The 24,701-nt window shown below is 38.1% G+C and overlaps 1 protein-coding gene across 2 annotated transcripts in view; it reads left to right on the forward strand.

Moving 5' to 3' along the window:
* Positions 1-24,701, forward strand: part of LOC131035230 (delta(14)-sterol reductase) — a 197,726-nt gene that overhangs the window by 107,537 nt on the left and 65,488 nt on the right. For both annotated transcript variants that reach the window (XM_057966893.2, XM_057966892.2), the window contains one exon: positions 22,598-22,679. In XM_057966893.2, the coding sequence (XP_057822876.1) occupies positions 22,598-22,679 (82 nt within the window). The remainder of the gene's footprint in view (positions 1-22,597; positions 22,680-24,701) is intronic.

The raw sequence follows: 24,701 nt of genomic DNA on the forward strand, positions 1-24,701 counted from the left end.
CTAGCTCTGCAAAGGATTCCTCCGCTTGGGATGTGTTGGTTGAAAATTTTGTACACTTGGGGAAATATACAAAATTGTGGTTTCAACCACAGCAAATGAGTAAAAACTCTCCTAATTAAGGGAAGGCTCCCCCTATCTAACTACAACTTTGGAAATAAAATAGGATGGGACAACAATCTTTCTTCTTTTTTCAAGAAAGACAGTATCCTTTTCTCTTCACAGAAAAGAATAGCGATTGAATATAAATAACCGTAACCACTTTTAAGTGAAATGAGAGAAAGGAAATGAAGTTTCCTGAAAGCTCAAAGACTCCCGTCACTTCCTTCGGGACGGGACAGCAATATCAAGCTCAAAGACTTGACTATTGGAAGTCCTATCTACCCCTTGCTATACTAAAATTTACAACGAATAAAAGATAACAGCTCAAAGACTGAAATAATCTATTCTTTCAACACAAAGACAAGAACTAATGCAAGCTCAAAGACTTGCCGCTATTTCTTATCAAACAGTAATTTTTCGTCAAGAATAGATGAAAGCTCAAAGACTTGCTGCTCCTTCTAGAGATTTTCCTATTTTAATTAATCTTCTCTACTTGCAGCTCAAAGACTTAACAAATCAGATTGGACTAAGCTCCTTTAGAAATACTTTGCATAGAAGAAATAAAAAGATTCAAACTCAAACATGTAGCTCAAAAACTCAAAACTTGAGTGATCGTTCTTTATTATTCTTGAAAACCTTCAATTCACATAGATAAGCTCAAAGACTTCTTGCTGTAAATTTGGCAGAGTTTTCGCTTGCTTTCCCAAAAGATAAAGATTACAAAAGACCCCTCAAGTATTTATAGAAGAGGAGCCTTGAGAAAAAGGTGGGAGGATCATAACTAACTTGAGAGATTCTCTCAACCACCAAGACTCATTCAATAACTAACTGAGACTTCAATAACTAACTTAGAGTTATTCCAACTAACTAAGACTTATTTCAACTACAATCCTAATCAGACACAACTTGTAGTTGCCTTACATGTAATTACAAAAGTGCAAGTAATGTGTAACTTGCTTTTTACAAAAAATACTTTTACATGTAACTTGTCAAAACCAAAACACAACTAAAGATTTCAAAAGAGGGAAAATTCAACTAAGTGTTGAAAAACACTTAAGTTGCATTTTGTGAAGATACAAATCCTTGAAATTTCTGGATGCTCGTTTGTAGTTCCTCGGGATTTGGTTCATGGGTGTTCTTGGCAAGAACCATAGTCTTCACAATAGTGTCATGACACCGAAGGAGTGCAGAATTGTTTTTATTCAGGATAGACTGGATTTCATGCTGAAAGACTTGGTGTTTCATCAATGTCTGAATTGAAGCGGCCGAGAATTGTTCGCTCCTCCATTCATTATGAATCCTCATTTGTAAATCAGCAAGAACTTCTTCTTCTGGAATCAGCTCCCCATCCTGACTTAATATGTTACAAGAGGCCCTTTCACAATGTGAGACAATATCTTGGTAAACTTCGCCTCGAAATCTCTTTGCATCACTGATCTCCTCAATGAGGGATTTAAGAACAAGGGCCTTGTTTTCCAGGAGTTCTTCAAATTCCAAGTACATGATCCTGGAAGAGATGATGACATGCTCCTTTAGAACACTCAGCTGTTGTTGGGGCATGGTACACCAGATTGTCAAGCTTTCTTCAACACTTTCCAGATTCTTTTTGAAAGTATTAGAAGTCTGATCCAGTTTCTCCTCAATGGTCTCTAACTTAGACATCATCTGAAAAATGTCTTTCATTATTTGTGCACATAGATCATGAAGATGATCAACCCAGGAATCCAGTGCTTGTACCTTCTGAGCAGCCCTTTCCACTCCACGAATTGACTCTTGGGAACCAGAAGAACCTATGGAGAACTCTATTCTTGTAACCTTATAATCGGCCGTTGACATTTCTTCAAGTGGCTTATCTGCAATAGGTTCAACAACTTCAGCTACCTTCATCTTGTTGCTGTCAACAGTTACTCTGGAGATAGTCTTGGCCTTCTTAGCAACTTTGGATCTGGACTGTTTGAGTTGCTGATAATCAAAGGCATCAGGTGAGATTTCTTGCTTCTTCCTTTTTGGGGTAAAAGAACTAAGCCATGGAGGCAAAGTCATCAACTCCCTTCCAGTAGCAACCGTAGGCAAAGGAGAAGCAGTTTCTGTTTGAATCACTGTGGTCATCCTGGGAGGAATATTTGTCTAGACAGCGACCACGGTTTGCTCAGTTACCAATGGGCATGAAGATTGCCTCATGAATTCTTCAAAACTAGAAGTGGAAGTATCAGTTTCTGATAACTGGATGCAATTACGAATATTCTCAGGAACTTTCAACACACTCTCTTGTTGATGATCAAGAGATGGCTCGTATGCTGAAATGGGAATTGCATTCTGAGGAGATTCATCCACAAGCAAATCAGGACGAGAAAGAGGCGTCTCAATGGAAACTGGTGGAATGATCTCATGAGGCGAATCTGAAATTGGAGATTTGGGAGCATCATCAGATTGCTGCCCCTCATCTGGGTTATCCAGATCAATTACCTGAACATGGAATCATGATTTTTCCTTCCCACGAACTGTCCTCTCCTCAGGAGGAAGCACTACTGCACGACTGTCTCGCAACTTGATCCTTGTGCCCGAAGATGAAGCACCCTTCTTGTTGTCAACCTGAATCTCAGACTTCCGTCCAAGAGGCCCCGTAGAATCATCTTCTTTACCAACCTCGATTTTAATAAGTCTAACTGCATTAGTTTTCAGCCATGCGTTGGTGTTGGCCAAGATAGGCTGAAATTTTTCAAGGATGGATATGCACTCTTTGTGCGACCATTGGATCAAAGGAAGTGGAGCTTCCTCAACCCTCCGTGAAATGTATTCAGGATCAAGTATGTGCCCATCATCAATCATCCCTTGTGGTATATCCACCAAGTTCAAATCAACAATTTGCTCAACAGTGAGCCTGCAGTAATCCATCTTCAGAACTTCGGCTTCCATGCAGAGATCTACCCAGATGTCTTCAATGTGATGTACATGCACAAAAGATTTCTTCATCTTCTCCTTCATACCCCTATAATCAAAATCGACTCTAGGTTTAAACCTTTTGAGCTTAATTTCCTGCAATTCAGTCTCCATGGCCTTAGCCTTCACAGATGTGACACGGGAATACCGGCCAATTTTCAATGGGTTTGTGGTAGAGATCCCCATTCCAACCTTGTGCCTAGCAGACTGAAAAGTGTGAACAGCCATGATCTGTCTTCCCAACTCCATAAGAATGATCTTATCAGTTGGGTATCTGGGAAGCATATATGGCTGACCATCATAGCATCCGATCCTCATATAGGTGAAGGTGGGAAACTGCAGAAACAAACATCCATACTCGCACACCTTATCCCATGCCTCATCTGATACTCTCTTGTTCCTGAGATTTCTGTCAAACTGACACATGAAATATCCGAAGAATGCATCTTGGACTCTTCTGAAATGCAGTTTGCTGGGTCTCAATGGCAACTGGTCATAATATTCCCAAACTAGTATAAGTAAGTGATCACCCTTGGTAGAAAGACTTGGAAAGTGTCTAAGTGATGCTGCTAAGTATACCAAATATGAATTGATGAAGAAGGTCATGGCGGTAGGAACTGCTGCATGTTGTTCGCACAAGGCATCGCTGATCTCCCCATGAAATGTGATGAGACTGCCGTATGAACATGATAAACTGGTACATCCATGGCTCAAAGACATTGGAATGCTCAAGGCCCATCATCCTGTTGAGGAGGGTTATTTGTGTCTCCAATCTCCCATTTGAAATTGCAGCGGTACAACTTCGCCCACCTTGAGAAGGAGGCTCGTGGCTCTTGGATCCATCTATTGATGTGTCGCTTGCAATTATTTTCCCTCTTCACATAATACTCCGCTGCACTTTCTTTGGAGATTTCCATATAAACAAGTGCAGGAGGTATTCTGAAGACTTTCTCGATTGCATTTGCATTGAGACGAATTATAGCCTCGCCATCATCATTTTTGATGACTCTTGACTCTTTGTCAAAATGATGGGCGCAGGCAAGAACAAATTCAGGCTCTAGGGCAGCCACCGGAAAAGATGATGCATGGTGAATATGGTTGTCCAACAGCCGCTGCAAGTTATTATCCTGTGGATCTTCTACCGTTTTGACGAATTCTGACATATCAACGTGCCCTATTTCCGTGTCTCTGATGCGATCCAAAGGAGAAGAAACCTGGGAAGGTGCAACCTCGTTCTGATATTTGTCATATTTGTATTTCATCTTCTTTGGAGTTGGAGATGCCGGCAAATCTGACATTGATTGTGAACCTGAAATACTGTGATGAAGACTTAAAAGAGTTAAGGCAACATCATAGTCAGCTGCAAATATCATTCTTACTTCTCCAAATGGGAAAAACTTCGTTTCTTGAATTTCAAGATTTTGTGAGAGGAAGAGGGGAAATACATGAGAAAATCTTGACTTTGACCAATTTCGGATCTTGGGGAAATTTTCGCAAGTATACAAGTTGGAATGAACATACATGCAATCGGGGTTTTAAAACCCGAATGCAAGTACACTTGTAAAATTGCAAGTGGAGAAATGGATGGAAAATGAGATTTTGACTTGCGAAAAATGACGGAGATGGAAAGTACGGATTTGGTAAATATGAATGGATAGAAATGGGAAAATCCGGGAAAGTCATTTTCATGAAAATGGGAAGAACTCTTCAACATATAATCCGGTTTTTAAAACCCGAATTTAAAAGGGAGAGGTATTTCACACTTTTCAACTTAGAATTATAACAAAAAATGATTAAATTCCTTAACCGTAGGGGAAGAATAAGAATTTCCAGCGAACTTGTAATCGGGATTAAAAATCCCGAATACAAGTAAAGAGGGAATTTTGGGAAGAACAATGCAATTCGAAAATTGCATACCAAGGGGATGATTTCTCTCACAAAAACCGATTTTTGGGGGAAGAACGACACATATTTCCAAAAATGCAACTAAGAAAGAAAACTAAGAAAGCAAGAAAATAACAAAATGAAGGAAAGAAAGGAAAGAGAACATACCTTTCTTGAAACTGAAAAAGCTTCTCCAAATATGCAACAATCTTTGGAAAGAAGAAGAAAAAGCAATAAATAGAAGCAATCCGTAATGCCAAACCCATATCATGTTTTTGCGAAAATGGTCCAAACTGAAAAACGTGGCAGCAATCCCAAATTTGAAGGGCCAAAATGCCAATGAGAGAGCATACCTAAGAGAGTTATAGCAAAACGCCTAAGGAGGAGAAGAAGAAATGGTGTTAAATTCTTGCAAAACGCAGCCAAAGGAAACACGTGGCCACCAAAAGCATCTTCAATGGCATCATTAAATAGCTCGTAACTCCTCCCAAACTCCACGCCTAGGTGAGAGAGGTCAAATCGATTTAGGAGATTGCAGCTTGTTGGAGGTTTGATCAACCAAAATGTGGCATTAAAGAAAAACGTGATTGCTGATTTAGGGCGAAAAACCAGTCAATACAACCCCCAAATGGCATGACAAGTGGTTCCAAATGCACAAGAATACGGTAGAAACCAAAACGCCTCTCCTTCCTTGAAGATCTCCACAAAAATCGATTGAAAACGTCAACAAATTCACTTCCAACTGAAAATCGGGTTTTTTGGAGAGAAGAACAAGTTCGAAATGCATAAGGGAATGAAAATCGGGTTTTTTAGAACAAATGACAAGTTCTAAAATTCACTTTTTCACTCACTAGGCCAAAATCGGGTTTTTTGAGCCAAATAGCAAGTTTTATTTTTGACTTTTTCACTTATAAGGCAAATTCCCAAATAGGCATAAATTCCCAAATAGGAAGTCCCATAATCCTGCTAAGCAATGTGACCATGTCCCCATGCTCGTTGTGAAAGTCTCTTCTAGGGGTCTTTTTCCCAATCCTGACGCTTGGAGGTCTTCTCTCCTTGTACCACTCTTCATTCATCAGTGTTCTGCATCTGGCGGTATTCATATCATACGCCCCCTGTGCTTCATCTATAGTCGTGGCTGTGGGGTTGTTTGGGAAGGGAATATCAAATGTGTCGTCAATGGCTTTAGGAGTGAAGTTAGCGAGGACCATGTCCTCGAGGAGCACCAATTTGGAACCTGGCTGGTAATGTCGGGCAGCCTCTACTACTAACTCATAGTTTTGCACTGTTGGGGGAAATCCTGCTGCTTGGGCGATGCCACTTTCCATCATCTGCCTAGGCTTGCCATACGCATTAGGGGAGAAGACTCGGTTTCTAAAATCTTGGATATCAATATGGCCCAGGTCAGTATCACCGACACTATCCCAGACACTCTGAACTTTTGACTCCCTCAGTCCCCCTCTTTGATACTGATACTTCATCCTTTCGACTCTACGAGGGATATCTGATTTGGATGCTCGCGATGTCTCGGTTGTAGCAGGCGTCTTTGATGATTCTATCGTCGATTTAGGCATTTATCCTGCATAGTCGGACGCGGATTACAAGGCGATATAAAGGAAGTAAAGCGGGTTAGATAAAGGATATGCCAGCATACAAGGATCAATTCAAAAACCGAATTGAAAGAACAACATGACATCTGTAGCTAAAAGCTTGATTGATTTAAACATGAATATTTATGAAGCTTTTTGATTGCGGATTTATACTTAGGCACTTTAGGATCAATTTTCAAAATGGACAAAGCTTAAGAAATTTTCCTAAGTCTGAAAATGCATTTTCTAGCTGATTCTTAGGAGTACATTCTGATTTTAATTGCTTTTCATGGCGCCTTATAAATGCGAAAAGATGCGGTTTTTAAGACTTAATCATTTTAATTCATTTTCCGCACGCACCTATATGATTTTGCAAATATTTCGAATGATTTCAAGAGAGGTGAAGCACACTTACCGGGCGAAAATGAATGGCGTGAATTCGCATAACTCGCCTTGCAAGAATGAATTCCAAATTTCAGATGTGGGAGTCTGTGATTTGAATTTTAATGGTTAACTTCCAATTCAAAAATTTCGTGCCTTTGGTTTGAAAAGAACTTGCAGTTTTACACTCAGACTTAGCAATTTTATTACCTTGTTGATTTTGGCGATTTACTTCAGCGATTTTTTAACAAATTACTTAACCTTCTACACTTCTCCGCGATTGTTACGGGTTGAAGGCGCTTGAAAACGAGTTTGGAGAGTTTTTTAGAAATCGCGGCGAACTTTGGTGTTTTATTGCTCCCTACAAGGTATGAAAACCTTTTGACTTTGATACTTTAAAGAAGAATCACGGTAATACCTTTAAATGACGAATTTCGGAGAATGAGACGTCTTTGCAAGTTTGTAGCCTTCTAGAAATCACAGTTTCAACCCTATGCGAAGTTTCATCGATGGAAAATGGAGTCCGCGGGAAACACTCACTGCGCAATATGTCTCATAACGCGAACCCTGGCAAATAGGGGGTTTTTCCTCTATCTTCGAACTTTACCTTTTCGCCTGTTCCTCCTAAATCGCGATTTTCGGCGATTGGGAGGAGTTTGTAAATTAATGAAAATCCCTATTTCCTCCGGTAGGCGAACTTTGGCAATGTGATTGCTTTTTTGTGAGTTTTACTTTCACGCACTCTACCCTAACTTCGGGTTTGGGAGGCAGTTCGCAAACTTCGAACTTTTCGCGTTCATCCCTTATTATGCGAATTTCGGAGAATGGTGGGTCTTTGCCAATTTCGGCATTACAAGGGGTTTTGCCAACTTTCAAACTTTACTTTCCACGCGCCTTTCCTCCAAATTGCGATTTTTGGCGGTTGGGAGGAGTTTGAAACTTTTAACTTTTCGCATTCATCTCTCATAAGGCGATTTTTGGCATTTTAGAGTGTTTTGCCAACTTCGGCGTTTTTAGGCACTTTGCCAACTTCGGCGATTTTACCTTCTTTGCAAACTTCGGACTTTTTAGTCACTTTGCCAATTTCGGCGTTTTTAGGAGTTTTGCAAATTGCGGACTTTTGAGTGCTTTTGAAAATTTCGGACCTTTTGGTCACTTTGCAAACTTCGGACTTTTCAGTCACTTTGCCAATTTCGGACTTTTTGGTCTTTTTGCCAATTTCGGACCTTTTGGTCATTTTGCCAATTTTGGACCTTTTGGTCATTTTGCAAACTTCGGACTTTTCAGTCACTTTGCCAATTTCAAACCTTTTGGTCATTTTGAAAACTTCGGACCCTTTTAGTGCGTTTTCACTAAAAAGTGCGAGTTTCGACACTTGGGTGAGTTTTGTCAATTTTGGCACTTTGGGGCACTTTAAGACTTTCGCCCCCTTTTACCTTTCAGCTGGCGAAAATCGCCATTCTCACAAATCCTGCCTTACTTCTAAAACATCATGTACTCTCTCCCTTTTAGTGCGAACTTCAGGTTACGGAGGATGTTTTTTGAAAATTTACACCTTAGCACCCTCTTATCTCTCTTATATCCTTATGTGAAAATTGGCATCTTTGGGTCCTCATGCGACCTTCAAACGCTTTATCCTTTACTTGGCGGATTTCGCCAGTCCCTATCATCCCACGCCTATCTAAGGCGATTTTACAAGTTTAGACAATCTCCTGGAAATCGTGCCCGAGGGCTCAACTGACCTCATGGATTCACAGGCTCCTCCGTTCAACATCATCATCTTACGGACTGATTACGGGCTCGCTCAAAAGGACGCGAGACACTCTGCGCAGAACTCAATAGGGCGAAGACGGAAAGGCCCAAAAAAGGAAAGGGGACCCTGTCGACGACAGGGAGCATGTGCAACGCACAATAGGTGTTCAACAAATAATCAAGCTTTTAAAAATCTCAAAGGTTTGCCAAATTTCATCAATAGTGAAACTGTTAAAGTACAGTTTTAGATCTTCGTCGAAAGGTTTTTGACAGACTTCATTGAAGTAGAGGATTCACCATAAATCATCTAAAGTCACCTTGCAGGATCTATTTTTAGCTTGCAATAAATTAGTTCGTTACCGTTTGGAAAAAGGAGTGCATATCCAAAGGTTGCAATTTTTATCAAAGTTTACACAATATTTATCATCTCTCTATTTTTAACTTGGAGTTCACTATTGTTATACTGTCTATCTGATCATGTGAGAGACATGACGTTTTGATGGATAATTGTAATATTTTAATGATTTGTTGAATTGGTAGTCTCATTAAAATATGTGGACAAAAGAATTTTTAATAAAGCTTGCATTTCATGCAAACGTTAGTAATCAAGTAAAATTAATCTCATTATTTTCATACAAGTTTGTAAACAATATAAATAAATGCCTTTTTGAATGTAGTTTCATCAATCAATTATAATTATCACATTTGCATTATGCTGAAACAACCATTCATCAAATATTTGTGATTGCTAATCCAAAACTCAATGTTTACTTGTTCAAATAGAATTCATTATGCCTATGTTGCTTTTAAGTATCTATTGAGATGTTTCGTTGTGTGCTTTCGTTGGGGAGTTGCGATCGGACTTGTTAATTTGGGGGCACATTTACCTGATTTACCTAGAGGCTTAGGAAAAATAATACCCAAATTCAGTGGGGATGGAAATGTTACTCTTGAAGAACATATTGATGCTTTCTTTGCAGCATGCTCAATTTTGGGGATCCAACATAAAGACGTTGCCGTTAGATTATTTGTGGAATCTCTCACTGATGATGTAGTTGAATGGTTTTATCATCTACTCAATGCAACAATTGATACTTGGAGAATTAAGTTTGAAGATAGATTTAAGTTTGCTGAGAATAAGCACACTCTAATCACTCAATTGTCTTCGATGAAGAAAGAAGTGCATGAGCCAATGCGTGATTTTGTGGCAAAGTTTCATAAGGTAGCTAATCGAATCCCAAATAACCTAAGACCTGGGGATCCTCTTCAAAAGTGTTTTTTCATTAATGCACTTCCTTCGGATGATAGTTTTCCTATCAAAAGAGAAGGTGTGGCCGATTTAGTAGCAGCGCAAGCTTTGGCTATATTAGTAGAAGATGATCTGATAACATTTGGGAGATGGAAAAAGGAATTACAAACCGGTAAACCTCAAGCAACCAGTTCTACAGATCCAATGATTTAGAGATTGGTAAACGATATCATCACTTTGAAAAGATAGATACCTGAAGGTTCCTATCAACCATTGTACCGAGAGATATCAAGGAAAGGTTATGATCAGCAAGGGAGTTTCCCTAAGCGATTGTCTCTAAGTGGATCCACACAAAATTTAACCATAGAAGCTCCTACCTTAGCAAACAAGGGAAACCACATGGCATGTAATTTTCATTTGACAATGGATCATGATGGCTCATCTTGTCTTGAAATGACAAGGTTTATGCAAATGGTCTCGACAAATGAGCAACAATATGAATATCAAGTAGAGGAAAAGCACTCACAGAGTGTTGATGTCGCTGTGAATTTCTTTGAATGAGTTTGGTTTTGTAAAGTGGGAAGATATACCCAAGTAGATGGTTCCAATTGTGTTGTATTTACCAAAGGACAATACAATCAAAGGAAAAGGACTCCAAAGGACAGAGTAGTGACACCTCAACTAGTCCAAAATTCGTCCTATCAATGAGTGTTACTTGGAACAGTGAAGAGAAAAAGTTAGAAGCAATCAAAACTACCCTACCTAGGTATCTTCCAACTCTTGTTGCAATGAAATCCCTGAACAACTTTTGATATTGTAGAATCATTTGAAAATACTAAAATCTAGATGTCCAAAGCTGAATATCTTAAACTCAACTCTGTTGAATTGGATAGGCTTGTCAGGTTTATTAATGAAGAACCCTTATCCTCTCCTTTAAACGCCCAAGTGTTTGATGAAGGCGCCAACACCGTTGAGATACAAAATTGCTCAAACTCTCACTCGACTTCTAATCTCAAAGGTCCCTCTGAAAAAGCAGAGCCTTTCTTCGAATCTCTATATATAAATGGGTATAGATTGAGCAATTGGGTGATATACTTAGGAGCTTCTGACAATGTTATGCCTACTCAAGTAGCCAAAGCCCTTGGTCTAACAATCTGTTCTCATGGAAAATGCTACTCCATGGACTCTTCCGAGGTACCTATCTTAGGCCAGATTAAAGATGCTCAAGCCGCTTTAGCTTTGTTCTCTAAAAAGAGATTGAAGTTCACCATTCTAGTGGCTGACATTCCTGCAAGCTACGGGATGTTTCTAAGTAGAAGTTTTTTGCAAAGACATAGGGGGAGATTGTTGGTTGAAAATTTTTTACACCTGGGGGATGTGCAAAATTGTGGTTTCAACCACAGTGTGTGAGTATGATACTCTCCTAATTTAGGGAAAGCTCTGCCTATCTACAAACTAAACTAATCTAATATGGGTGGGACAATAGTCTTTCTTCTTCTTCCAAGAAAAACTATACTTTTTTCTCTTCACAGAAAAGTAATAGCAATTGGAAATAAATAACAGCAAATACAAAAATGAGACTTTTTTGTAGGATTTTTGGAACATAAAGGGAAGCAAAGTTTCCATGAAAGCACAAAGACCTCCGTCACTTCCCTGGGACGCGAAAACAAAAAGAAAGCTCAAAGTCTTCAACTATCTATTCTCCTATCAACCCTTTTTTAGATGATTTTTTGCTAACTAAGCACAGTATGTAGCAGGTCAAAGTCTAACTACATGATGCACTTTACCTTACATGCACAAGTCTTAAAAATAGAAGTAGCACAAAGTCTACAAGCTATCTTCCCACTTGAGCTTTCCACACTAGCTTCAAATATGATAAATAGCTCAAAGTCTACAAGACCAAATCTGAAAACCAAACATATAACTCTAAATATAATTAGCAGCTCAAAGTCTGCAAGATTGAATTTAAATCCGTCTTGAACAATAGAACTAAACTCACAATCAACTCCAGAAAATGTCGTCACATAACAACTTGAACTGGCACAAAGTCTCAACACAACTTGCCTCTTTTATTGAAAGCAATTTGATTTACATCTAAGCTCAAAGACTTAGAGTGCACATACAAACTCACAAAATTTTGTTGCATTGCCAAAAGATAAAAATTACAATAGACCCCCTCAAGTATTTATAGGAGAGGAGCCTTGAGAAAAAGGTGGGAGGATCGTAACTAACTTGAGAAATTCTCTCAACCACCATGACTTATTCCAACTATAGTCCTAATTGAACTCAACTTGTAGTAGTTTTACATATAATTACAAAAGTGCAAGTGATGAGTTAACTTGCAATTACAAAGTTGTTTTACATGTAACATGTCAAAACAAGATTACAAATGCATAATTGAAATTACTCTCTGTGTCTGAAGACACGACTCTAACTACATCATCCTTTGTTTGTGACGATCTTCATGCTGCTACAAGATGTTAGAACTTGAAGTATTCTGGACTAGTGAAGACATCTCGAATCGAAACACGAACTTGCACCCTTGATAGTCTTTATGTCTTTCGCCAACGAACTTCAATCTTATTTTCTTGCTTGGGGTAGTACCATTCATTCAGGAGGGAAAGGGTTGCCTTCCTCTTTTCATGTCATGACCATCTTTGTCTTGAAAATAATCGATAATTTGCATCCATGAATTGTTGTTGTATCTCTTCTTTGTATCATCCTCCAATCTTGAAATCTGCTTGCAAAATAAGGCCCATGCCTTAATTTATTGATTTAGTAGGTTGTGTGTGCAAACAGGACTGACATAGGAAGGGATAAATTGATGCAAAAATGGGCTCACAAGGGAATTTCGGGTTTTAAAAATCGCATTACATGTGTGGAAAAACAAGAGCCTTAAATTGCAATTGTGGAGAACAAACATGTAACTTCATATGTGTAATGGGTAACTACAAGTTTGCACTTGTATCTGAACCTTTAAAACTCATTTAAAAGTGTTTTTTGAGTGCATTTTGGACGAATTACGGGTTCTGGAAGGTTGACTGCAATTAGACTTTAAATGGGAAAAATGAATGAAGGTGTGAAATGAATGGATGAAATGGGATTTTGACATGAAGGGGAAATGGAAAGAATGATACCAACCGGTAATGGCAAAGTTTATGTGACAAGGAAAGACACATTTTCAACCTGACAACTTTGGAAAGAGGGAAAAACTTCAACTTGTAATTAGCTTTGTAAAACCTGAAATCAAATGAATGGGAAAAATCTGAAAGAGGGGAAAATCATGCAAATTTACAAATTGCATTCAAAGAAATTATCCATTTTGGAAGATCACTTAGAAACTCGAATTCTTGCTTGGTCAAATGCCCTAGACCAAAACAAATGAGCTTGGGAAGAACGGAAATGCTCCATAAATAGACATGCAGAAAACCCTGGGCAGCCAAAAATGGATTTTGATTCAACCTCCTCCAAAACCGACATGAAGAGAAGTAGATTTGACTACAAACACTCATCAATGAAGGGAGAATGCAAGACGTGTTTGCAATGTGGCGAATTTCGTGCTCCAAAACGTGGCAATAAACAGTAAAGACGTCTTCCAAAAACGTCTCTAAAACGGCCTTTAAAATGCAAAACATGTTTGCCCAATCCATTTTTGGTGAAAAACGAGGCAATAAACATTGATTTTTAATGATTTTGCATGAATATAGGACGGATTTAGTGGAGAAATACCATAAGAAATGGGTTTGGGAGAACAAATGTGCAGGTTGGGTTCTTCATTTGCAAATACAAGCAAAATTTGCCCTCCAAAGTTTGAAATCCTTAAGGACGTTTGAAAAAGTTGAGGAATGAGTGTTTTAGCCAGGGAAGGAAATTTCGCTCCTGACCCTTCCAAAGGCTCCAGGGCGAAATTCCTTACAAACCTATATTTTTTACCTTCCTTGAGCTTAAAACCTTGTTCCTAGGGCGAAGAGAGATGAGATTTTACCTTGCAATGACGTTTCAAGTTGAAAGAATGATGATTTTTGGTCAAGAATGAGATTTTCGCTCCTGACCCTTCCGAAGGGTCCAGAGCGAATTTTCTCAAAACCTATCTTTTCCCTCAAATTTATGCCAAGTCTAGTGTGGCTCAAGATTAGAGGTGTCTTTAGGCATGTCCTTGAATGGTCAATAATTATCAAGTTTGAAGGAATTGAGCCAAAACTTGAAAATCGCTTCTGACCCTTCCAAAGGGTCCAGGGCGAAAATTCTTCAAACACCTATTTTCCCTTGCAAAATCAAGTCAAACTTGGGTTGGACGTGAGAGGAGAAGTGTTTTCTAGCCTTTTGAGGTGAATGCAACTTGAAATGATGGAGGAATAAGCCTAAATTAGGAAATTCGCTCCTGACCCTTCCAAAGGGTCCAGAGCGAATTTTCTCTAAATCACCTTTTTTCCCAATTTTGTGCCAAGCCAAGTTTTGATGGGAGAGGTCCTCAGGAATGACTATGACTTAGCAATGATTATCAAATTTGAAGGAATTGAGCCAAAAAGTGATTTTCGCTCCTGACCCTTCCAAAGGGTCCAGAGCGAAAATCTTAAAACCACCTATTTTGCTTGCAAATCTAGTCAAACGTTAGGTTTTCATGGCTTGGATGGGTGCGAGGAGACATGTTCTTGCCTTTTGAAGTTAATTGGTGTTGAAAAATGATGGAAATTAGCCCAAACCAAGGATTTCGCTCCTGACCCTTCCAAAGGGTCCAGAGTGAAATCCTAGATAGGTCCTGTCCCTGGCCATGATTTTGAGCGAATTTTCCCTTTTAGGCCTTTCGGGGATCAAGCAAATGTTGTCAAGTTGAAAGATAGATCCAATTGAGGGAGTCAATGGGAGAGAGAGTGAGAAGAATGGAATTGAGTGAGGGAAGACAAGCTAGGAATGAATTTCGCTCCTGAACCTTCGAAAGGGTCCAGAGCGAAATTCTTCAAATGTACTATTTTTCCCTTGTGTGAGGCCAAGACTTTGATTCTTAGGGCGTGGTTGAGGATGGAAAGATGTTATTTAGCCTTGCAAGATAGATTGGAGTGAAGAAGATGAAGGATCAAGCTTAAAACTTGAATTTCGCTCCTGATCCTTCCAAAGGGTCCAGAGGGAAAAACACTAAAACCATCCTTTTCTTTAAATTTTGTGCTAAGTCAGGCCTGGACTAGGACGAGAAAAACTATTTGGAATGCCTTGGAAAGATGTTTGACCTTTAAAAGTGTGAATTTTGAGCTAAAATGGGAATTTCGCTCTTGACCCTTCCAAAGGATCCAGAGCGAAATTTTGGATAGGTCCTGTCCTTGGGGAGAACCTTGAGCAAACTTCATTTTGATGTCTTCTTGTTGATGGTTTAAGGTATAAAATGCTATGTTAGAATAAATATATTTTGTGTCCTTAATCATTTTGTCTTGCAGATGAAAGAAGACCAGGCCAAGACAAGGACGACCTCTTCCAGTCCAGCATTTGAAGGAAAGGTACACCATCCATCCTGCACATCAAAGACAAAGGAGGTTAAAGCAAGGGTCCGTTGGAGAAGCAAACAGTTTCAGAAGAGTTAACTAAAGTTAGCTTCTCAGCATCACCAAATTGAACATCGATCAAGTGTCAGACAAGGTGGCGTTCCAGTCATCACTCCTCCATGTCGGATTGGTCCACCCCAGTGTGTGCAGATTCAATGTACCTGGCTCATCAAAATGGCACAAACTTCGATGTACCTACCCTGGTTATCCATTGGTCGATTATTCCAGAGAAGACATGTGTCCAAATAATGCAATTATTTCATTGGTTAGAATTGAGTTTGTTGTAACAAACCCTAATTAGGGTTTTCATTGTAAAATCTCGGCTATTGATCTCAATTTGATCTTAGCCATTGAATTGTATTAAGGGCGCTATATAGGCCCTAGCTCCTCATTTTGTAAAGGCTAATAGTTAGTCAATGGTTAGCTAATAGACAATAATTGGTCAATAGTTGATAGTCGGTGAATAGGTAGTAGAATAGCAGATAGAATAGCACTTAGAGTAGACTAGGAAGAGAAGACAAGACATTGTTGCCTTAATTGTAAAGACTTCTTTTTCATTGAAGATATGGTGAAATATGTCATTTCGTTGCAATATGCATGGTCTCTTGTTGAATCTTCATTTTAGATGATAGATAATTAAATTGAATGAAAGAAGTCGTTGAATGCACCTGTGTGGAATCCGTCTAATCCATACCACTCGCCTCTTATTAATTGTAAGTGCGCCCTGCGTGGTCAACTGACATAAAATGAGCTTAATCTCAAGTTGTTACACGTCTATTGTTCATGCATTAACTTGAATGATGATCAGTATCTGATGGTGTCCGATTTGAATATATTTGAAGCATCCCCCAAAAGATCGCACTGAGTTGGTGTTGAATTGTTCAACTTGATGGTGAGACCCAACCCAGTAGGACTACACCTAGTCGTTCATCCATCTTCTCGCATTCTAGGTAGTAGAGTAGACTTCCTGAACCCTGCATCTTTTGTCATTTGTTTGTCTTCCAGTTAGTTAATAGGACCTGTGATTCCAGCAAATCAGACGTTTAGGTCATCAAGCGTAAGTCCCATTGTGATTCCAGCAAAATCACACCATACCACAAAGAGCTTATCCACAGGTAGAGATCCTACATAACAGAACCTTGGAGTTACTCCGACTGATCCTTCAGTGAGATCTTCAGCAGTCAGGAACTTTGTTCAAGAGAGGATAAGATACTTCGGTATTTTATTCTGTGTTCGCATGTGCATAAAAAACACATCAACAATTACCCACCATCCTAGATCCATATAACATCAACACTCTTAAGGAATGGTACTCGACTATCACCATGAAGAATGACGCAAGAGAAATCATTGATAAAGAACACGATGTGTGTGAGACAATTCTGAACACCATGCAAGAACTTAGCAAAATGATCCTCCGATCAATGGTCTCGGGATGGCAAAATGCCCTGTTCGATAAAGTGATACGGCCAGACTGGGAAGAAAGACTAGGGACGGATAGGATCACTTATTCCGTTAAGGACCTAGGTTTTGCTGGTCAATTCCAGTCAGACATGTTGTGCTTCGAGCGTAATCGTTCCAGCTGGAAGGATGTTTTGAAGCACGTGGACCAATATCTCAAGGGCATGCAATATAAAATTCGTCATCCTTCTATGCCTCCATTCAGTCTGCTATTCCAATTATGCATCAGGTTCAAGGAGTATGTTCGTGAGGAGCGTGCGGCAGGTCGTGATCTTTGGCAGGAATATTTGCATAGTGAAGATGAGTTCTTGGAAAAGGAATCTACAAATGGAAAAGAGAAAGTGCTTTCCTAGAAAGTGCTTTTTTCCTTTTAAATCTTGAAAAGTGCACTTTTTGGCCAAAGGGTCATGTTTGACTTCCTAGTCAACTAAATGTAAAACTTTATGTATGCACCTTTTTGGATTATTTCTGGATATGTTCTAATTACCTTTTTGGGTAGTTATTACTCCCTTTGGGGCGGTTGTTGATATTTGCCTCCCATTTATTGGTATGGGCAGCCATGTTTTATGGATGAATCTGGGCCACTTGTTTAGATTAGATCTTGGCCATTCATCCATTTTTGAAGCCTATTTAAGGGACTGGTTTTCCCTCATTTTGTAAGAAGTTTTTGGATTGTTGTTGAAGCTCTCGCGAAATTTACAGGATTTAATGCAAAGTTAAGACTGTTTCAAGTTTCCTTGTGAGTGCATGGTCTCCTTCTTCATTAATTTAGAATTTTTCAGTTATGCTTCTTTCTTTTATATAGCATTTTCTAAGTAAACATGATAGAATCCTCGCTGTTCATACCATTAGGGGATGGCTGATTGTCTTTCCTTTTGCATGGTTAACCTGAACCTTTCACATGCTTAGTTCGGTTGTTGAATGCTCACTGAATGAATGTCAAAATTCTGATGTTGTATTTGATAACATGAAAATCCAATTTTCCCTTGAAGATCGCACTAGATTGATGCAAGTATTGTGCTTAAATCGCTGGTAATGCTTAATTTAGTTATTTGGAGGTGTCTGTCTGTTTACTAAATCTGCTATCTTAGTTAAAATTTATATTTTATGTATCTCTCTCTCCTTATCCTTCCTTTTTTCCCCCTTTTTTTACCAAGAGAATCCGTAGTCCTGTTGAAAACAGTATCAACTCAACTTAAACCATTTGATAAGTAAGACCATTAAAGTTTTGGGGAACTCATCCAGCAATCGCCTATCTCACCGTAAGTCCCCCTTGTGTTTCCAGCAAAAACACATCAAACCACTGAGCAATCTCGCAGTCAAGACCTGACAAACGAAACCTTGAGGTTGTCCCCTTTGATCAAACAAAAAATAGCACTAGGGATTTCCTTATCTCAAGAGAGGATAGGATACTCAGCAAGTTTATTCTATTCTGTGTTGGCCGTATGGAGTTTGCAGCAATGCGACTTCAGACACGTCAACAATATGCAGCTGCAAATGAGTTCATAATACACCACTGTCAAGTGTGTCATCCCCAAATGAGACATGTTTTACCTTTTCGGCCTTTTTAGTGGTCTATTTTACGGTTGGAGGTTCCAGTTGACCAAATAGGCAATAAAAAAACTTCAAAAAAATTGAAAAAATGTGTTTAATTGCCAAAATTCGTCCTGGGTTCTACCACTGAATTTCAAATTCGCTGGAAATTCCCCAAAATTTGCCCCGGGTCCTTCTTAGCGAACCCACAAGGCAAGTTCAGGACCCTTGACGAATTTGGAGAGAATTTCTAGAGGACCAAAATTTGGACTGAACCAAACTAGGACCCAACAATTTTCCAGAAGATTAGATATATATCATAAAATGTTGTTTTCCCTTCAACTAAAATTTGTTTTTATACAAATTCGATAGCTGTATACATCTGTATGTGATCAAAATAGCTCCTATTCGATTAGTTTATTGTGTCTTCAAGTTTTATTTGTTGTGGGGTGCATGCTACAAGTTTTAAACCCTTAAAAAGTTCTTCATTTCATTGTTTTTGAGATGTTAAGGATGACGTGGAAGAGGTACTCTGGTGGAAGGAAGCTTGCAACTTTGACTGCAATAAAGTACTTAAGGAAAAATTGACTTGGGAGTTAGGAATCGGGGTAGGTGCATATGAGGTACTTGAATAAGGGATAGTTGAAAACTTTGGTTTGAACAACTTGGACAATTTTTTAACTAAAATGTCATGTCCTGACCCTAATTTCTCTTGTTTTGTATTCAAGTCAGCTATGTATAATGGTCAAAATCATCACTTATCCTTTTATGCAATTAATAAAAGTAATATTTAATTATATATGTTGGTTGGTGGGATGATTAATCTTAATATCTTTAGCGGATGACTTAACAAAAGTAATTAATGATTATATTGGATCGAAGGGTCATAACCCTCTTGGAAAGTGCATTGATAAGAGAGAGTCGTCTCTCTCTCTAATAACACGTCTCCTTCCAACAAAGAGACACAGCATATGCGGAGCTTAAGAAGGGCCATTGGGTATCAAGGAGGACATACGGAGATAGGAGAAGAGAATTCGCACAAGGCCAGTAAGTACGTTTTCAGAAGAACAATACCCAGCACACTGTGTCATGGTAACATCATTCTGAATATTTATTAGAATCTTATCTGCGTACTGTTATGATTCACAGTCACAGCCTTACAATCATAAGTAATAAATTTAAATAACTTAAGCAATCTTCAGACAATTGGCACTAATAACATAAGCAGGTTAATAACTGAATTTACAAATCAATGATAACTTACACAGGCAAATAAATGTTATTTCAGTAATTTCTCACAATAAATACAAGATGTGTGTAGTAATATGAAAGACTATGAATAAATCATGAATGCTCAAATCATTAAGAACATATTGATAAAAAATATTAACTATTTAAATCAGAATTATAGTGCTTACTTGTGAGGGAGGGAATGGAGGTGTAATGGAGAGGTTAGGAGAGACTCGTAAGTTGGCTGTCCTAGAATGACCCTAGAGGCGTCTAGGACCTTGAGAGCACTTACCTTGAGGAGTCTAGCAACCTGGTTACAGCCTCATCCCAAACTCACAAGGTATGTAAGCCATGAAGAAGGTTGATATATGAAGAGATCAGTTAGGATCACCAAGTGGAGCAAGAAGGTTGGAGGAAACAACCTCTCTTGGCTTGGGTAGAGAGACTCTAAAGCAGTCCTCATAGTATCCTCCTTCCAAACATCATGTTTATATAAATTGAAATTCCTATCATAATGTTAAACTTGCATGTTTATTAATCAGAGGAATGTATCTATTTGCATATGTTTTTATTGTTATATGCAGGAAACTATATTTAATCTTATGTTTCTAAGTTGACCATGTATGATCTCTAAACCTAACTTTATAATTTTCTGATTCTTAGTACAGTATATAGAAGGGGACATTACATAAAAAGACCGAGAGGTTAAGGCTGGGGAAAAGGTATGCCATTAGGATGAAGTTTGACAACTCAACAAGGACAAAGGGGAAGGTGGAGATGTACAGTGTGACATACTTGGATGGACAACCTCAAAAGTTCAAAACTTCGACAACTATTCAAGAACTTAAGGAAATGACCTGACAAACCCAACACTTAGGGTTTTTTGCAAGCTTTGACACCATAGGGGCATACAAAGGATAATACTTAGGCAGAATACACAAATAAAGGCTCATACAAAGATCTCGGTTATAAACTAAGGGCACAATGAGGCTTAAGCTTGTAAATAACTATGACTTTAGCAAAATATGACACTACAGATTTGAGTCCCAACACCTTGGATACTCAATTGGCAAGGAGAAACATTCAAAGCCTGGTATTGTTTGTAATCTCTAATCCATTGAAGGTAGTGGATAGGAAATTTGATTTTTGCTTCAGTCAATTTTGTGAGTTCTTGCTTTATTAGAGGCTGGATCTTGGGATTCACTAGCATTTGCTTCTCCCTTATTAGTTGTGTGTCACGAGAGACATCTATTGTTTGTGGGATCACATCTTCATTATAATCGTTGATTTCTTCATAATTCTAAGCAATGATATGATTATACTTCACAGACAGGTGGATTATTTTTTTTTTCTTTTTCAATGTGCAAGTGTTGCAAACTTTTACTGTTCTGCTAGGAGCCACTTTCATTTCCACATAATCACTTTTGTCAGTTGTGGACTTTCTTTTATCCGTCTTTGCATCATCTGAGCTAAATAGACTTTCCAAAGTGATTAAACCTCTTGGTAGCTTGTTAGATCTCAACCAAAGATATGTTATCCATATGCTTTTTCAATTTTTGCTTGGATTTGATCAACAAAGTCACTAGATTTACTGTAGAAAAATGAGCTGTTTACTGCACTGAGAGCCTTGTGCCACTTAAGTTTTACTCTACAAAATTGGGATCCTTTGCAGGGTGTTAGCATAATGCTGTCTTACTTTTTGCTTTTGTGACCACGTAGGTGAGGGAAAGGGACTGCCAAATTTTTCAATCCTGCACATCCCTTGAATCAGTTAACGAATTTGCGGAAATCATTTCCATTGAGCTTTGACAACCTCATAGAGTTGTAGGAGCTTGCCACACGTATTTGCGGAAATCATTTCCATTGAGCTGAATGTTTAAATAATTTAAAGGGAAATGAGCCTGCCATAGGATGACATGGAATCCTATGACACTGGCTCAATAAAGTAAAGCTTACACTGACAACCTTTTGGCGATGCGTATAGTGTAGGATCAAACCCACCTGAATGGTTGCCTCTCCTTCATATTGACAATATGTTTTGACAGTCTTCAGAATGTGTGAATCATTCAATTCAAAAGAGATTGATTATGCAGATCACTTCCATTGAACAAAGGCTCCGTAAGCATGAGCCAAAAGGATGGCAACTGCAGAGAAGATTATCAAATGAAAAAGGTTGGGAGGAAGTTTGTAAGACTATTGCTGACATGCAAACCAACCAGTAAGTCCCAAAATACTTCGCTTATTAAAATTATTGAAACCTAAACAAAATGAAGAGCAAAACCTCTACAATTAGCAAACATCTAAATCAACTATTGGGTAACAGTTTCAAATTTTGTTGATTGTTTTTAGTTTTTAACTTTGGATCAGTAACAATGTATAAATTGACTTGCAGTTATGATAGGCTACTCTTTTGGGTATTTTCCATATCTCTTCCTAATCATGTATTTTTGTTCTACTTCTGGGCCAACCTACATGTTTTTCTAAAAGGGTTTGTAAATGGGAAGTATAGAAGCAGTTGAAATCTTTCAGTAAAATTTCAGTGGCACATTAAGTCCTAGAAGCCCATAAAATCTTAAATCAAAGTTTCATCCTAAATTGCTATGTCATTAATCAAATGACATTGTTCAGAGATATTGGTAGTCAATAAATTGTAAAAGAATGTAAGTTTTGGTACTGTTTTCTTCTTGAAGAAAAGACATTAAATTAAGGATTGGACAGTGGCCTAAATTTTAGCAAAGACAAATTTCAAGTTCTTCTATGTATAAGATTGACTTTTTTTATATAAAGAGTAGTGAATAGTTTTACCTGCATGATATTTCATTTGGTGTTATTTTTTGTACATGCTTGTTCTGTGGTTCACTTCCTGTGCTAGAATAGATGTAAATACCCTTTGGCCTTTAAAGCAAACACTCAGTAACTGTTTTATCTTTGTTTGGATCATGTAGTTGGGACATCATTGCAGAGAATTTGGGTTTCATGTTGGTTTTTGGAGATTTGGTTTGGATTCCATTCACTTTCAGTATTCAGGTATTAAAATAGCTAACTTGTATTGTACATTAAATATCATGTTTTATAGCCTTGGTAGAATTATGTAATGCAAGGAGATCGGCGTAGAATTTACTAGTGTATGGTAGAACATTTTCGACTACATTTACTAGGGATGCCTGGTATGCAGTTGTGCAATTATGAATGTGATTTGCATATAAGAATATTTATGCCAGTGGCCTGTTTATCTAGTTGATGGACTTGGGTATCATTTTCATTGGCAGTTCAAATAAATCTGAGCTATAATTTTATGGGGTTATCTTCATCAGTAGCTCAGCACTGAATAATGTCATTGTTCTGATATTAATTGGTTTTATATATGCCTAGTTTCTGTTCTGAAACACATTTTGTGTGTAGTTCTCGATGTTCTCAATATTGAGTAAACATTTCATGCAAAGGCTGTTAAATTCTCTTGCATTTTCCTAAGGAAAACTGATCAGGCTTAGAAATTCTAAGGGTAAAATTTTGCTTTGTTTTTTCTTCTGTTTTTTCCTTATCCATACATTTTAGCTTTCTTTTAGCTGTTAGAGCTTTCTCTGAGATCAGAAATTCATCGATTCCCTTTGACTAAAAGTTCATTTTTGTGGGCATAAGGAGAGATTCCTCTAGGCACAGCTGACTTCTTCTAGGATTGTCCATGTTGACACCCTAAGTCCTAGACATTTGCCTACAAGCATTATCATACCCTTCCAGCTCTCTCACAGCTATAAATAGTCATGCTACTGGTTCTCTTGTCTGATGCTCTGCTATAGACATGCGACTTTGCTGGTTGTTCACCTTGATCTCTTGCTTTCATCTCATCGGATTCATGTTTTATAGAGAACTATCACCTCACGGGCTTTTTTTCTCATACTTTGATTTCCTGTTTCCAACCTGACTGCTTAAGATATTCCTATCTCGTTATGCTTATTTTTGTTTGGTGCTCTATGTTTAGCTATTTTTTGTAGCTTATGATGCTTGTTAACCCTAGAATTTAACTAATGTAATGGATGTACTTTTTGAGTACCATTAGCCTACTTTTTTCATATGTAGAAATCAATATAATTTCTTTCTTTCTTTTTTCTAAGCCGACATTTATGATTTGAGACTTTTAGACTGTAACTGTTTAGAGTTAAGTGAATTCTCTCTATTTAAAAGCCATAGATTGCAAGGAAAACTGATTCTTCTGAAAACACAGTGAATAGGCTAAAATTTCTATGTCTTTATAAATACTTTAATATGTTCTTTCTTTTCTCTAAGAGGAATTAACTTGAACTAACAAAAGTAGTTTTGGCTATTCAAGAAAAAACTAGATATAAGTATTTTGATATCAGCTAGTACCACTTTGTTTTTTCAAATCCACTAGTGACTTGAAAGATATCGTCGCAGTTAAGTTGGACATACCAAATATCTCTCTCATTATGTGCAAGAAGAGCTGTTTGTACAATCAAAGACTTAGTTTCAGCTTCTTTCTCTTTTTTCCTCCAGACTTTGGTTTCCTTTGCATTGTTCTTAACATCCTTCTTTTGAAAATCTGCCCTGTCATTCTTACAAAATCTTGCACTATGTCCAATGTTATTACATTTGTAACAAACATAATTGTAACTCCTCAAGGGGGTGAAAGAATTCTGATTCACAAATCTGAAATCATTTCTCAAAGACCTACAATTTATTGCCTTGTGCCCAAAATAATTACAAGCATAACAATAACCATAAAAGAAAGAATGATTAAACCTGGTTAAGAATGCTTGTCCAGTACTAGAAGGCTACTTGAAACCATTATTTCTGATTCTTGTTGTAGAAAACTTTGAGCTGTTGCCATTAAGAATATGCTGTCCTTCCTTTGAAGTCTTTGAACTTTCACCTTCTTCAAGGCCAACTTCACATTTATCTAAAGATTGTTTTTGAGAGGCTAGAAGATCATCCAAAGATAATGAACCATTTTGTCATATCCCCATCCTATACCGATCAGTAGTGCAATCGAAACATTATTTATCCAGTAAAATGTAATGATATTCATGCCCT

This window comes from Cryptomeria japonica, chromosome 5 (assembly GCF_030272615.1).
Source record: "Cryptomeria japonica chromosome 5, Sugi_1.0, whole genome shotgun sequence".
Lineage (NCBI taxonomy): Eukaryota > Viridiplantae > Streptophyta > Pinopsida > Cupressales > Cupressaceae > Cryptomeria > Cryptomeria japonica.